The sequence below is a fragment of the Phycodurus eques genome, chromosome 13 (assembly GCF_024500275.1).
Source record: "Phycodurus eques isolate BA_2022a chromosome 13, UOR_Pequ_1.1, whole genome shotgun sequence".
Classification (NCBI taxonomy): domain Eukaryota; kingdom Metazoa; phylum Chordata; class Actinopteri; order Syngnathiformes; family Syngnathidae; genus Phycodurus; species Phycodurus eques.
The window spans coordinates 19,415,884-19,433,149 of NC_084537.1; the positions used below are offsets into that span (position 1 = coordinate 19,415,884).

The window sequence follows — 17,266 nt, forward strand, 5'->3', positions numbered from 1 at the left end:
GAATTTCCGAACGTACCCGTGCCTTCCTCTTCACGCTTAACCGACTGATTTCTTTTCGGCCAATTATAAGATGAGTCGCAGCACCGACCAATCGTTGCCCTCGACTGCTTGGACAAGGGGCGGGGCCATATTTGGTTCCGGAAGAGGGCTGGAAGCGAGGTGTTGTCGCTGTGGTGGAGAATGAGGAATCACCATCTAGTTAGCTTGCCGCTATCTGTCTTCGACTGGGTGTAATGAGCTTAGCCGTCGACATCGGCGGATCGTTCGACTCGTTTTGTTATTGAGGCGCCATGACGATAAGCTGCTGACCACCGAGGATGGACATAAGCGAACAATGACGGGGGAGAAAAAGAAGAAGAAGCGGCTCAACCGCAGCATTCTTCTGGCCAAGAAAATTATCATAAAAGATGGAGGAAGTGTGAGTTAAATATTTATATATTTCCGGAAATGGCTGTCGCTCGCAAAAAAAAAAAAAAAAAATAGTTGAGTTAATATTTTTTTTAAAGTAACGACTGTGGGTGCAACCGCGTTTGTTTGAGTTTTTGTTTTTCCCAAGTGGGCTAATATTCTCCGTTAGCCCGGCGCTGTGGAGACACGGCGAGGCGGCTAACGGTTAGCTGAGGGGCCTAGCGATGTATGTTTGCCGTTGGTTTCACACGTCAACTCGGCTATTGTTGGGGCGTTCCCGTCCCGAAACTGAAGCAAACCTTCCGCACAGACACGCTAGCCCCCGGTCCCTTTTTTGAAGCGAGCAACCGCCCCCCCTCTTCCTCTTCCTCCTCGGTGAATGTTTCGATCGCCAAATTAAGCCCACCCGCGAAAGTAATGGGAGACGCAAAGCTAAGCTAATTGGTTACACGTTAGCACGCAGCGACACGTCGTGGCCGACTTATATCCACAACTCGGGGGACAATTATGAAACTTTTAACCCGCTAACCATTTACGGAATGACCGACGAGACTACGCGCACGACGGAGCTCGTTGTCTTTCCCTGTTAGTTTAAGCACACGCTGTCAAAACATGTCTGTACAGCGTAGTACTTATGGCTAAATTTCGTACCAAGAGGCGACGAAAGGGTTCCGAAAATGTCCACATAGAAATAAACTAGAATGTTTTAGATCCCATCGTCGGCAAGTTGCGACCCACTTTCATACAAGTTCAAAAACAAAAGCAAATGTATTGCTCGAAACTCTCCTTTGAAAACATATACGTTATGTTTTTAAACATGAAGTCACAAGCTTACATGCTCAAAAGGCCTTTGAAACCGAGGAGAACCATGACAACTGAATGAAGTCAAATTTCATTTCAAACAGTATGGCCACAAAATTTCACTGCCACTTGTTTGTTTGTTTTATTTTTTTTCGGAAAGTGCAACATCAATAGTTTCTCATTTTGAAGAAATGAAGTGCAACCACACCAGTTTAACAGTGAATTACAGTGCAAATTGCGTTGTGTGTGTCAGTAGACTTGCAGTAATACCCTCGCATGTGGGAGAGTAGAGACGGTCGCCGATGCACTTGTCTACCATTTATTGAACACTGTGAGAACAGCAACACGCATAAACGCAAAGAACATGCTCACGCGGGATCTGCTGTTGGCCACAGCTCATGTCCAGACACTCCCACGCCACTTAAATACATTTACAATGTTTTAATAAGTTAGCTTGTTTAACGCGGGTGGCAGGGTCACTATTAACTATGCTATAAATATACCAATGGCGCTTATGTAAGCAGCAGGTTTCAATGCCGCCGGAAGTTGCTTTTGCGCCGCTCTAGATTTCTCTCGATCTTCCATGGTATTGTAAATCCCCTAAATGTCACAGGTTATAGTAAGGCTACTGTAAATCTCATACAAGTAGCATAGGTAAAAATAATAATTGCTGAGCTTACAATAATGCTACCGTAAATCCTATAAAAGTTGCACATGTAGTAAATGACACGTTCTGGTTAAAATAATGTATGAACAGATCTGGGTTTGTGGGAAGACATCTGTATCAGGACCTGTGGTGTGCAGAGTACAACTGAAATGTTGTGGCTCCCTTCCAGTGGGGCCTTCGCTTCCAATAATGCTTATTGTCCCGGCTGTGTGGGCCTCCATTATAACCCACACACTAGTGAATAGCAAAGCAGCCTATTATTATTTAATGTGGATGCTGCAACATCCATTGACGGGAGGCTGACACTGTGTGTGTGTGTGTAGATGGAGGGGTTATTCACGTTAGCGACATGCGCACAAGCCAGTTCAGTAGCTGCTTGAGTGTGTCGGTAATATATTTAACATTCTATTCAATGTATAGTTCCTCAATTATCATTTTAATAAAATTAAGAAGTGAGAATTGATTATTTTATTATAATAAACACATTTGTTGCGTTTTATCATTTTCCCCTATAGTTAATAACATTATTTTATTCATTTTTATTTTTCAGTCGTATATCTCATTATTAATTTACCAATTGATTTATTGTAAATAAGGAAGAAGTCAACAATTTTTTTTTAGAGATATTTAACCTTTGTATTATTTTATTAACTATATTGCTAATTATAAATGAATAAAATAAAAAATAGCATTGATTATTTATTATTAAAGTAAGCAATTTTGTCTATGCATTAATTTATGATTTCTCTAAAAGTTGGTTGAATAAAATGTACTTCTATTCATTCGTCAATACATTATTGTAAAGGATAAACTCTTAGTTAATTTACATGTTCATTTTAAAATGTATAAAGTAATTATAAATCATACAATGAGAAGTAGTTTGTAGTCATTTATTATTAAAATAAAAATGTACATATTTTACACACCAATCACACCATTTAATTTTATTTTATTTTTACCTCTTATACAGGTGACCTGGCCCATCTACGTTTTAATTATCGTAGTGGCTCTCTGGGGCAAAAACCTGTCCTCTTTTTAGCCAACCGCTATGAATTAGGCTAAAATGAAGTAAAATTGCTTTAATTTTTCTTTTTCCTTTTACGTGTGTCCGTGCAGCCTCAGGGAATCGGCGAGCCCAGTGTCTACCACGCGGTGGTGGTCATCTTCTTGGAGTTTTTTGCGTGGGGTCTGCTCACCACCCCCATGCTCACGGTAAGCCCACCACTGGGTTTAGTGGTTGTTGTCTTTCGAGTGTATTTATTTATTTATGTTCAAGAAATTTGAGAATGTAAAAAAACAAACACAGGTGCGGGATGCAGTCACAAAATGTCTTCTGACTAGGACCGTAGCTGCTGTCACGCTAGACCTAAAGCTGCCACATCATGGCAAACATACAATTATTTGTAGTTACTTGGGTGTGAAAAAAAATCACCTTGGATAATGAGCCACATGCTGCGTCACCGTGTCTCCATGCAGCCGCTGTCACATTTATACTAAAGATCGAGCCGGATCGTGATCACAAACATCCAATTGTTCACAGTTCTTGATTACTTCTCGCATGAAAAAGGGATACATTTTAAAGAGCAATTGAGTGAAAGGTCCTCTGACTAGCACGGCCTCGGGATCACAAATGTACAATTTATGACAGTTGTAGCTTATTCCTTGCCAGGTATAAAAGAAGTCAGGAATGAAAGTAATGCAGTAAAACAAGGTCTTCAGGCGACCAAGGCAACTGTTGTCGCTCTTATACTAATCACGTCACCTGGTAACCACAACCATATAATTGTTGACCGTTACTATGTAGCGTCGTGCTTCGGGGTTAGTGCCACTTGCTCTTTCATTGTCCTCACCCTGCGTCCAGCAAACTGTACGTTTTGTTGTTGGGCTGCATCTTGTAGCGGGCTTTATTTATTTATTTGTTTATTTTTTTCCCGCCCCTCCCTTGGGACCATGAGCCAATCACAAGGCGCGTGCGGATGGCAAGTGGGCCTTTTTTGCGTCATTAGCATCCATCTCCAACAAGAACCTCCACTCAGTGTGAGCCCCAAGGGGCGACGAGGGCTTCTTTCCACTATTTACCGAGAGCAAAATCTATTAATGTTTTTCAAATTTGTATTTCTTTGAATAGTTTTATTTTCCTTTTTTTCTTAATTGACTTAAAATATTTCCTTTTTTGTATAACTTATTTTACTATTTTTGTTGCCATTTTGCTCTCTGAAGCCACACTTATGCTTGTCATGTTCATTAAATTATATTAACCCTATATGATTTACTTAATTTGTTCATATTTATTTATATTTGTACAGTATTTTGTTTAATTTCTTTATTATTTTTCATTAAATTGTAACAAATCAACTTAGTTTATTTGTTGCTTTTTTCTAGAGGTGCAACAATTAACCGACAACTATTTTGATAATCAATAAACCGTTCAGAGAGCTAGTTTAACTTAAATTTGTCCATATCCTTGTAATTTCAGCCTCTCAGCAGTAAGTATTCTCATATTTCTGAAGTCCTCCATGAAAGCAAACTGATTATCTTAGTGTTTGATAAAAATAAGACATTTGCAAACATCCTCTTTTACTTTGGGAAAGAATGATCAAACTTTTTGGCTTTTTTCTGACACGTTGCGACCCATACCAGTAACTGACTTACAATCATTTTATGTTTGTATTGTATGCATTTTCTGCACTGTCAATTAAGTCTTTTTTTTTTTTTTTTTTTAGTAAAGGGATGGAAATTAATCAATAATGAAAATAGCCATTAGTTGCAGCCCTACTTTTTTCTTATTGTAATTATCAAGGCCTTAAACCAGGTTTGTCATATTTGATTACTTTTATCCAATTTATTTAATTAAATGTATTTACCGGTTTTTATTGTAACATTGCAGTCATGTTTTTGTTTTAAATTTTATTTTTTGTAATTACATTTTAATTCATTTTAAATGCTGAGATTATTTTTTTATTTTTTTATTTTACTTCTATTAACTTTTTAAACCAGGATTGTCATGCACATTTTATGTAAATCACATTTATTCTCATTTTATTTATTTTAACTTATAGTCATTATTTTCGTGTTTTTTTTTCTTTTTTAAACGTATACTATTTTCTTATTCTGTAATTTCTTTACTTAGAATTTTCTTCATTTTACTATATCACTAAATTACTTTTCATTTTACTTTCTTATTTTGTTGCTAACTTATTATAATTATTCTCATCTCTTTTTATGTTTCCAACCTATTGTATTTCCACAGCCGAGCAGAGTTTGACTTGTGCGCCTTAAAGCCAGAAGATAACACGACAGCAGTGAAGCAAACTATGCGCACGTGTAACGTGTGGACTCTAACCTGTGCCACCATTGAATAGAGCTCCACTTACCCCTCCACCTTTCCTCTTTGCGCCCTTCATATGTGCCATTATTGTATTTGTGCCGTACTACAATCTCGAGTTAGTTCACACTGCGTTCACTGCTTGTTATTTTGCAGGTATTGCACCAGACATTCCCCCACCACACATTCCTAATGAATGGCCTCATCCATGGCGTCAAGGTAAGCAACATGTCCACAAAATAACAAAGGTTTGTGCAGATGTTTCAAGACCAGAAATAGACGCTATGAAAATTTTACATCACTGTTATAAAAGCAAGGGTCTTATCGCCATTTTGCTAAACGAAATGTGTCAGGGATTTGCTTAAGGGAGGAGCCCAAGTCAAAACATTAGGTACACTTGTTCAGCCTAAAATACAAAAATATCCCCAAAAAGGATACAAAATATCCTTTTTTGATATATATATATTTTTTTTTTTTTTTTTTTTTTTTGGGGGGGGGGTGTGTGTGTATATATATATAAATATATATATATATATATATATATATATCCAAAAAGATACGAAGATACCAAGACAAAAAGATTAGATGAAAAATACACATCTAAAAATGATATTCAAGCAAAATGTTCGAAAATATAAAGAAATAGTTGGAAGAAATGCACAAATATTGGAAACATTAAATGTTTAAAATTTATAAAATGGATTTTTTTTTATAAATGTTCGCCAAAATGTATAAAAATATGAGACAAAAATACAATTTATCGTGTCTATTTGTTGACTTTTCCATCCTCTGTCATCCCGCCATTATTCTGTCTTTCCTTGTCCACAGGGTCTGTTGTCATTTCTCAGCGCTCCCCTCATCGGGGCCTTGTCGGACGTTTGGGGTCGCAAGTCCTTCCTGCTGCTCACTGTCTTCTTCACGTGCGCGCCCATCCCGTTGATGAAGATCAGCCCTTGGTGAGGGAGTGTATGAGGACGGCGGGTGGCGCCACACCCTCGTACACCAATCTCGCTCTGACCCGGCTTTCCCCCACCTCCTCCTCCAGGTGGTACTTTGCCGTCATCTCCATGTCAGGTGTCTTCGCCGTCACATTCTCTGTCATCTTTGCGTATGTGGCCGACATCACGCAGGAGCACGAGAGGAGCACGGCGTACGGCTTGGTAAGGAAATCCAATGAGATCTGATTCTAACATTCTGCCTTTTCAAAGATAATAACATTTACTATCATAGTGATATTCAAAATGGAAATTTAAATTGTTAGATCCTGTGGTTTTACACCATTAAGATAACGGACATTTGTAACAAGACTGCAGCCAGTCGGAGACTAGCTGGCGGCTAGCAAGAAGCTAAGGTGGCAGTCTACATGTCGAGGGAACAAAAACAGGAAGTAGCAACCTAACAAAATAAAAGCAGGTGTTTGTATTCTTCAACATTTTGATGCTAGTATTTTTCTTTTTACATCAAATGCATATCGGCTTCAAATATCTGCTATCGGCCTCCTTGACTAATAAGCGGTATTGTATCGGCTGTAGAAAAAAAAAAATTTGTTCATCTATCCATGCCAGTGATGTATTGTGACAGCCAAAACCATTAGATGCTCTTCCATAAAATGGCAGATGCGACAATAAACCTGTTTGCGATTCATAAGATGGAATAAGTCATGGCTTCCTGCAAGTATATTATCTTTTGTGTTCATTCAAAAAATCAAAACAGGCCCAGATTCAACATATTAAATCCATTTGTGAGTAAATTGTGATATGATTATTTCAGTATTCGCACTTCTGACGTTGTTTGGTTGTGTACTGTGAGATGTTTGAAACGTAAAACGTGTGCCTGGGGTCAATAAAGCTTGGGAAGCATTGGTATAGGAGGCCCGTACAAGGTAGAAGTGACAATGCAAAGGTGTCCGCTTGGTGTCAGATAGGCCAGTCATTATGAGTGGAAGAAAACTTAATGATTTGGCTTGAACCCAAGCGAGTAAACAAACAAGTTTGCACCACCACAATGAAGAGGAAGGCAAATAAACATCACTCCACCTAACAACTTTTTGTGTGTGTGCCACACCCTCTTCTCCTCAGGTGTCGGCCACATTCGCCGCCAGCCTGGTCACCAGCCCGGCCATCGGCGCCTACCTGTCGGTGGCCTACGGAGACACCCTGGTGGTGATCCTGGCCACGGCCATTGCTTTGCTGGACATCTGCTTCATCCTGGTGGCCGTGCCCGAGTCGCTTCCCGAGAAAATGCGGCCGGCGTCGTGGGGCGCACCCATCTCATGGGAACAGGCCGATCCCTTCGCCGTGAGTCAGACCCACAGGCTATGCCTTTTTAACACAAATAGAAAATTTTAAAAAACACTGACGTACATGTTTTTCAAAATAAATAAAGGACACATTTGGCATGGATAGATGTGTAATTTAATACGGATTAGCGTTGACAGATGAGAGATGAAATAAATTATTTCAATTTCTGCTGTACACCTCACATGGACCATTATTTAAAACATATTTTAATGTAATCTTCATTCGTGAACATTTTATTTACAATACTGAAATTTTTTTTTTTATCTTAATCTTCCATCCGTCCATTTTCTGAGCCGCTTCTCCTCACTAGGGTCGCGGGCACTGGAGCCTATCCCAGCTGTCATCGGGCAGGAGGCGGGGTACACCCTGAACTGGTTGCCAGCCAATTGCAGGGCACATACAAACAAATAACCATTCACACTCACATTCACACCTACGGGCAATTTAGAGTTGTCAATTAACCTACCATGCATGTTTTTGGGATGTTGGAGGAAACCGGAGTGCCCGGAGAAAACCCACGCAGGCACGGGGAGAACATGCAAACTCCACACAGGCGGGGCCGGGGATTGAACCCCGGACCTCAGAACTGTGAGGCAGACGCTCTAACCAGTCGCTCACCGTGCCGCCTCTTAATCTTATGTGAGCCAATTTTATTGAAATAATAATCCTTCACAAAAATGGTTCAACAAATGTGAAATGGCTCAATTTTATGAAAATTATATTGACAACAAAAATTCAACAAATGTCATATGGGCCATTTTGATTTTAAAATGATATTTTTTTTAATCAAAAATTGACTACCAAATTTTATTTAAAAAAAAAAATTCCCCCCCAACAAAATTTAAAAATGTTACGTCTTTTTTTTATATAAGAATCAGCAAAAAAATAAACAATCATGTTACATTAGAAAATGTTATTCAAGAACATTAACAAAACAAAACAAAAATCATGTTCAACAAATGTTATCTTATATACGGTAGAAGGCTAGAGTGCGGTGATAAATTATGTCTGACGCAGAGAATCCCAAATGTTGGTCAGTGATGAAACGCGCTAGCCTGGTTAGCTGCAAATGTAGGAATGTCAGATGAAACGCTGTGTTCATTGTTGATGTTATCTCTTTGCAGTCTCTACGCAAAGTGGGCCAGGACTCGACGGTACTGCTCATCTGCATCACAGTGTTTCTCTCCTACCTCCCCGAGGCGGGCCAGTACTCAAGCTTCTTCCTCTATCTCAGACAGGTAACACAACCACAACACCCAATTGACAGCATCATTGGGCGGGATGCTTGGGCGTCACTTGTGAATGCAAATACAGTACAGAAGAGCTGCTGACGCTTGTTGTCTTTCAAACCAACAAACCTACCTTCACATGAGGCTCATCAATAGAGCAGCCTACGAGCAAACTGACATGACATCACACATGGGCTAACAAATATCTGCACCGTCACTTTAAATAGACGATATTAAATCATTCAACTCCCTTTTTGGCATTTACTAATAAATCTTGCTCATTTTACTTTAAATAAAAGCAGTTAATCTAAGGCACCGCTAAAGAAAAATCACTGAATGAATTAAAGCTAATGATAAACCAAGATTCCCACCAGATGGCGCCAAAGTAACACTTAATCATTGCTTTGGCCTGAGCACAAAAAGTGAATAGCCAAGCTTTTCAGCAAATAGATGATAGGATCCCCAAAAAATTGTGAATATGCAAGTTTATGAATGCCGAACAGAAAATATTTGAGGGTTCACTGTACAGCCGGCATGGTGGACGACTGGTTAGCACATCTGCCTCACAGTTCTGGGGACCGGGGTTCAAATCCCGGCCCCGCCTGTGTGGAGTTTGCATGTTCTCCCCGTGCATGGGTGGGTTTTCTCCAGGCACTCCGGTTTCCTCCCACATCCCAAAAACATGCATGATAGGTTGATTGAAGACTCTAAATTGCCCGTAGGTGTGAATGTGAGTGCCAATGGTTGTTTGTTCCTATGTGCCCTGCGATTGGCTTGCGACCGGCTCAGGGTGTACCCCGCCTCCCACCCGAAGATTGCTGGGATAGGCTCCAGCAGACCGCGACCCTAGTGAGGATAAGCAGTAAAGAAAATTGATGGATGGATGGTTCACTGTACAAAAGTAAGATTAACACTTGATAGAAAAAGTAAAGTAAAACTACAATCCATTTGAGACCAGGAAATTGTTTACATGCTACATGCTGTCTACTTTAGTATCTGCCTGATAAAAATTAACTTGGAATTTCTTTGTTTCTAATATAAGCTATTCAGGTGTTACAGCAATATAGTGTGAAACAGCACAGAGCAGATTGTTTGAACAATAAATAGAAAAACGCCTTAAGTGGCATGTGTAATTCTTCTTCTGATTAATGGCTTGCCAATTTTATTTGCCTTTACTGCCTCATAGGAGTAAAGTGTCAATTTTGAGAATTTCAGCATTTGCAACTTTTTACATGTAATTGATACTTTTCCAATGGCTCACGTACTGAGCTAAAAGACACTTTTTGTTCCTTCAGTGGTTCAATGGTTATGACACTTTTTTTTTTCTTTTGGCGTCCCTGGTGCCCATCTGTGACGACGTGTTTGGGGGGTAAAAGGCAAAGAAAAAGCTAAACTCACTCAAGTACAAGCTGATCATTTCACTTACTTTCGAGGTTCCACCGTACTCCTCCAAGTCAGTTTTTGTAAATAGTGTTGCATAAACTGGTTGAACCAGCCTGACACGCGTTCACACACTTGCCCCCAGACTTTTGCATGGCTTCTTTCAGTATGACAAATGCCAGTGTTTGTGGGCCAAATATACGAATAGACAGAAGCTACTGTTGCTGCTGTTGTTGTAGCTGTTATTGATGATGTCAACAAAGCAAGTTGACACAACGCCCTCTCACCTCTTTTATCCAAACACTCATCAGGTCATCCGCTTCTCATCGGAGACGGTGGCCGCCTTCATCGCCGTAGTGGGGATCCTCTCCATACTAGCTCAGGTCTGCGGTAATCAGTAGTCTTTATTTTTAATTTGAGTCAAGTAAGGTGTGTTCTCATGACTGACCTTTATGTGTGTGTGTGTGTGTAACATCTAGACTGTGGTGCTGGGCATCCTGATGCGCTCCATCGGGAACAAGAACACCATCCTGCTGGGCCTCGGCTTTCAGATCCTCCAGCTGGCCTGGTATGGCTTCGGCTCGCAGCCCTGGTAAGTGAACGTCAACAGCCCCCCTGGTTTCTAGTGTACGCTGTACCCCAGCTCTTCGTGGGGGTTAGGAACCTGCCGTGATTACAGAAAATTCATGAGTGATTGACGCCACCCCCCAAAAAAAGTTTAGAATTGCCTATAGATACCACATGTTGGGGACGTAGCACTACTTTTCTATTACACTGGCCGCTGGCCTGTCTTCCCCTTACTTCAACGTAGTTCTTTGGCAACAAAATGCTACGAGGCAAATTAAATTTGTATATACAGTGCATTCCGTACACAAGGTAAACTCGGTGTGCTTTCCGTGATTAAAAGCATTTAAAAACAACTTAAAAAACATTTAAGCAAAGAGAAAGAAAGGTGGCGTCAAAGCAATGGATTTATGTTAGGGCTTTGGCCTGAGCAGAAAAACAGTGAATAGGTATTAGTTTTTTCAGCAAATAATGGTGAATGCATTCCAAAAACTAAATCTGCAAATCACAAATATGCGGTTGGATGTTGTATATTGTTATAAGTTCTGTAAAATAATAAATAAAACACAATATAGAGTATTGACTATCCCTATGATAGACGCCATGCCCCTGTTAATCAACGAGTTTTTTATCATATCACACAACAACATTTATAGATTTTGGAACTCTGTGCACACATAAGGCGCCCCGTCCATTTTGGAGAAAATTTACGTCTTTTAAGTGTGCCTTGTGGTCGTGACAATACGGTACCATTGTTGTTGTAGTGTCGGCGACCGCCACCAGGGGGAGTCATTGTATAAATCAACATGCAATTCTTTCATTAACCTGACAGCAGTCATTCCTCACCTAAGGACATTTTACTTATATGGAGCCACGGTAAGCTTGTTAATACAGTAATAGGCCTTAATATTTATGGACCTTCTTGTAGTCGCTGCTGTTTTGGTTTGCAACAGAGTTCAAATGGGCTCAGCAGTTACTCTATGGACAGATATAACTGCGATTGTGCTGGAAGTACCGAATAAAGTGTCTTATTAGCTAATGACATGTTGTAATGACATGTTGTCTTGTGTTTCAGGATGATGTGGGCCGCTGGCGCTGTCGCGGCCATGTCCAGCATCACGTTCCCCGCCATCAGCGCCATTGTGTCTCGGAACGCTGACCCAGATCAACAAGGTGAGTGAACTCAACACAAGTAATTCGCAGGACGGAGCAAATGGTGATGCCCCCCCACCCCATCTGTTTGTTTCCCTGCCCCCGCAGGCGTGGTCCAGGGCATGATCACAGGGATCCGGGGCCTGTGCAACGGCCTGGGCCCGGCGCTCTACGGCTTCGTCTTCTACCTTTTCCACGTGGAGCTGACCGACACAGACGCCTCGGAGAAAGGCGGCAAACCTAACATGGCCAATCCCACGGATGAGGTGAGCACGAGCAGGGAATACAAATAACACACTTTGAAGTACCCCTTGAAATAGCTGAAACAGTTATGTCTTTTTTAAATAGTTTTCTGCCCACATGTAATGACGGAAACTGAAAATGGCCAAAATAACCATAATTTACTGCTTCAAAACAAATGAATGAATTTTTTTTCATGCATGGGACTTTTTTGAGGTAATCTTGACAGTCATGCCTCCCTTTTCATGTTTCAAAGTTTAGTTGGCTTCTGGGGCTGAAATGTCTAAATATTCAAGGGGATGCTACAAATGTAAATTTTCACCAAAATGACCTGTCCTTTGTAAACCAAAATGGCAGACTTCCTGTATCTTTTTGGGCATAGTGTCTTAAGATTGTTTTTTAGTGGATCTACTCATGTTAGACACACTTTCCAAATGTCATGTTGCTAAGTGAAAATGATTTCCGGGGCTTAATTAAAAAAATGTTCCAGGAAAATTGTCACCAATTTATTTATTGGTGAATTATCAAAAACCTTCACCTAAAGCTCCGGTAAAAATCAAAATGGCTAACTTCGTGTTTTTAAAAAATTATTATTATTTATTTATTTTTGTGTGGGTTACTCACAACGGACAAGCCCCCCCAAACCTCAAGTCGTTAAGTGAAACTGATTTCCAGGGCTGAGTTTTCAAAATGCTACTAAAAGGATACTTACTACCATGTATAAATTAACTACAAAATGTCCGCTTTTAATCAATATGGCTGATCCTGTGTCTTTTTGGGTCTGGGTTCTTGAGACTTGCTTTGTGGATCTGCTCATTATGGACACGCCTATAATTTCATGTTGCTAAGTGAAACTGGCTTAGGGAGCTGAATTTAAAAAATATAAATCAGGGTGCTACCAAGTATAAATTAGCTACAAAATGTCTACTTTTAATCAAAATGGGTGACTTCCTGTGTGTTCTCCGGCCTGGGCTCTTGCGACTTTTTTGTGGGTCTCATTATGGACATGCCTACCAAACCAAAACTGATTTCCGAGGCTGAATTTTCAAAATATTCATCGTGATGTTCTCAAATATAAATTGGCTACAAAATGTCAGCTTCTAATCAAAATGGCTGACATATTTATTTTTGGCTATGGGTTCTTGAGACTTGTGTTGGTCTACTCCAGTGATTCCCAACCAGTGTGCCGTGGCACATTGGTCTGCCATGAGTGATCTTCAGGTGTGCCGTTGGAAATTATAAAATTTGACTTAACTGCTCGAAAAATTATTAATTTCCGAGAAATAATGTCTTTGGTCCTCTTTATGCCAGTGAGGCATAGTGACAGACAGAACAAATGCTCTTCTATTAGATTGCAGGAAGTACATATAGTAATTACTGTGTATCTGCTTATTGTGACATGTTTGTTGGTGTGCCGTGAGATTTTCCAATTGTAAAATTTGTGCCTTCTCTCCATAAATGTTGTAAATCGCTGGTCTACTCAATATGGACATCCCCTCCCAAACATTGTTACTCATGTGCATGGTACCAGCTTGCTAAACAACCCTTAGATGCCACATCGCCACCTAGTGCAGTGAAGGGGGTACGCAGGCGTCAACCCGATAGCTAACGTGCCTGTTCCTGTCATCAACACTCCTTCCAGAGCGCCATCATCCCAGGCCCTCCCTTCCTATTTGGCGCCTGCTCGGTGCTGCTCTCCCTGCTGGTGGCGCTGTTCATCCCCGAGCACACCGGGCCTGGAGCTCGCCCCGGCGCCTACAAGAAGCACAGCAACGGGGCTCAGAGCCACTCGCACAGTCCGCAGGGCAGCGGGGCCGAGGGGAAAGAACCTCTGCTGGATGACAGCAGCGTATAACCTCGAACCACATTTTGAACTTGTGTGTGTGAGTGTGAGAGAGAGTGTGTGTGTGTGTGTGTGTGTGTTTGTGAGGGTGTGTGAGTGGCGCTGGGGTTTCAATCTGTTACTAACTCGTCACATGCTGCCAGTCAGGGGGAGATACTTACCGGGGAGCCGGGTAAGCAGACCACTGTAGAAACCACTCGGATCAGCTCAAAGCTCTCTTCTTAGTCTTTTTTTTCCGTCATCACTGCTTACTAGTGTTGCAAACGGGTGGAAAATTTCCAGTAAACTTTCCATGGCGAGTTAAGATGGGGAATTACGGATATAATAAGCATAAATAGCAACGTTTAGTTTTGTCATAAGAAGACATCAATGCCAAAAGGATAACAGTATATAATAAAAAAAAAAAAAAACATGGCATTTCAACAGATTTATTTGTATTACGAACTTTATCAAGTTTTAAATATTTTATTGAATGACCAGAGCTTTCATTGAAGGACAAAAACCTGAATGTTGAGTTGAGAACTGCTCATGCCCCCACCAAATCCATTCAAAAACTAACAAAATACACCCCCCCCAAAATTCCCATTTAACATGTAAATGAAAAAGCATCTTCTCTCAAACCTTTTAAGCCTAGCCTTAAACCGTTTCACACCACATGGTCATATTCAACTTTACTTGCATGAAACCTGCTCGTTTTAGTCAGGATGCTTAAATATAGTTTCCCCAACCGTATTTACGTTCACGAATAAGTGCCAACCTTCATTTTGTAAATTTCTGTTAATTCCTATAAATTCCCATGGAAACTTTCCAACTTTGAAAATTTTCTGAATTTTGCAACCCTACTGTTGCCATTCATTCTCATTAGAGACACACACACACTGACTGTACACTTTGTTGTTTTCCCCACTTTTTTAAATCAACAAATGTTGCCTTGAAGTGACTTCAGATAAATATAATAAATATATAGATTTATATGGATATTACGTAACCTGTATGACGACCGCGGTCTGAGAAGGCGCTGTAATCTGATCATATTGCTCCCATTGGAGCCCCAAAAACGTCGTCTTTTTTTTTTTTTTTTTTTTAAGCCCCACTTTCTGCCTTCCATCTTTCATTTAACCAAATTTCCCACATTGCCTCTCCGTTTTGCCCCACTTCATGCCTTGTACCACAATTTTGCCCCTCTTCCTGCCTTGTTTTTGTTTTCCCCAACCTCCTCCCTGGTGTTTAAAATGTACACCATATTACTGCCCCCCCCCCCCCCCCCCCCCTCCCTTGTCTTTTAATTATAACTTCCTCCCTCTCTGGTTTCTCACATTTTTCCCCATCTTCCTGCCCACTTCATGTCTCGTCTCAATTTTCCCCTTGCTTCCCACCTTGCGCCTAAATTTTCAACTACGTCCTCCCTTGTCTCCATCACAGGTTATATTTTATGCGTCTAGACTGAATACATACTAAAAATCATGACGTATTGCCATATATATGGACATATACTGTAAACTCCCACCAAAAAAAAAAAAAAAAAAAAGTACCCGGGACCTCTTTTAGGCCCAAAACCCCCAGATTGGGAACCCTCACTCTCAAACTGGAGTCGGTTAAGCGTGATGTCACTCAAATGTGTTAAAAATGTATTTGTCCCAAGCTACAGTTGCTTCTTAAGCTATCAGTTAGCTTTTACGGCTGCATTTCTCTTCAGCTTCATTAACCTCTATTTTTTTTTGTGTCAGTGGAAAAGTTTCAAGTGCATTTCAAGTCACTCGCCAACCATATTTAACATTTGTGCCAATGTCTTTTTTTTGTTTAGGTTTTTTTGTGCTTGTTTTTGTTGTCTTAATCTGTTTTTTTTTTTATCTATATAAATATGTATAGCCTTTTAAAATGGTTTGTTTTTTAGGAATGGTTTAAAAATGGGACGTCCATTTCCTTTCACATGACAAGCATTTCACTTTGGTTAGTGACATTTTTGTTTTAAATGCACATTCTTTTTCTGTCTCAGAACGTTCTAAAATGAACTGTGCAGTGGGGAGAGGGCCATATTATGGCCCCCCTGCAAATGTTTGATGCACCCCGCCATACAATTATTTTATTTTTTTTTACATTATAACAAAAAAGGGGGTATTATATGACAGTAATTGTTTTGTTTTATTCATCATATACTGGACCAAAATGTACATTCGGAGCTACACAGTGTAAATTGTTCAGCCTGTGCAGACTGTATAAGTGACCTAAAATTACAGATTTTGGAAGCCTCCTTTTTTATTTTCTTTCTCTGTATGGGTGGCTCTGCACATTTGAACGTACTACAAAGAAAAAATATGAAAACTCACCCACCCTCCCCCTCTTTCTCTGTGTGCCTAAAATTAGCCAAGAAATGAGTAATGGCGAAATTTAAGTCGAGGTGGTTATGATGTAAATATGGGAAACTAATGAAGCTATTTATTAAAGGTTTATTGTACAATTCAAGTGCTTCCGTTTGTTTTTGTTCAGGGTTCAAAGACGGTATTTTTGATGAGCACATTCTCACCTGGTTTGTTTCTGTTGTGCTTTTAAAAAAAACAACGAATGAATTGATTGCACGTTGTTTCAAGTAAAAGTTAAATATTTTATTTTGACCATATTTTCATACAAATAAAAAAAATGACAATAAGCACTTCAGGTATGTCAGTTGCATGTTAAACGTCAACATGTCATGATGAAGAGAATTGCACCATTAAAGCTAAAAAAAAAAAATTCCCTATATACACATAATATATAGGTAGGTCATTATTTTTTTAAATTCCTTTTAATTTTATATATTTTTTAAACAAATATTTGAACTACTGAATTTATTTTAATCTAACCTTTTTTTAATTGCAAAAAAAATACCTATAAAAACAATTGTATATATTAACTATGAAAAAATATTACTTCTGTATTTTAAAACTATTTGGTTTTATTTTTATTTGATTTTTAACTTTTTTTTTAAATATTTGTATTTGTTTTTTTAACTACAAACAAACCCTTTGGGGACTTACCGTAATTTCTCGTGTATAATGCGCACCCATGTATAATACGCACCCCCAAACTGGAGAATCCTTTTACCCATGTATAATGCTTTTTTACAATGCATGATTTTGCTTCTACCCATATGATCAAAATGAAGTATCTGTATTTTGTTAGGTTTTTTTTCAAATAATTATTCTGAAGTTAAGCACTTTATTTGAACACGTAATACTTATTTTAATTGCTCTTAGTTTGAAATTCACAGCCCTACTTTTATTTAGTAAATGAGTAAACAAACAGTTGTGCTCATATGTTTGATTACCCAGGCAGAATTTGTAAGATGTGTACAATTCTTTAAAGAAAACATGAAGAGCC

At 39.6% G+C, this 17,266-nt stretch overlaps 1 protein-coding gene across 1 annotated transcript; it reads left to right on the forward strand.

Annotated features, from left to right (window-relative positions):
- The first annotated feature begins 146 nt into the window (after window positions 1-146).
- mfsd14a2 (major facilitator superfamily domain containing 14A2) lies at window positions 147-15,459 on the forward strand. Its single transcript, XM_061694716.1, has 12 exons — window positions 147-418; window positions 2,993-3,088; window positions 5,358-5,420; window positions 6,030-6,157; window positions 6,247-6,361; window positions 7,280-7,498; window positions 8,626-8,739; window positions 10,422-10,493; window positions 10,590-10,702; window positions 11,750-11,847; window positions 11,935-12,092; window positions 13,709-15,459. Exons 1-12 carry the CDS (start codon window positions 335-337, stop codon window positions 13,919-13,921), a joined length of 1,473 nt encoding a protein of 490 aa, XP_061550700.1. The 5' UTR covers window positions 147-334; the 3' UTR covers window positions 13,922-15,459.
- Window positions 15,460-17,266: the final 1,807 nt, after the last annotated feature.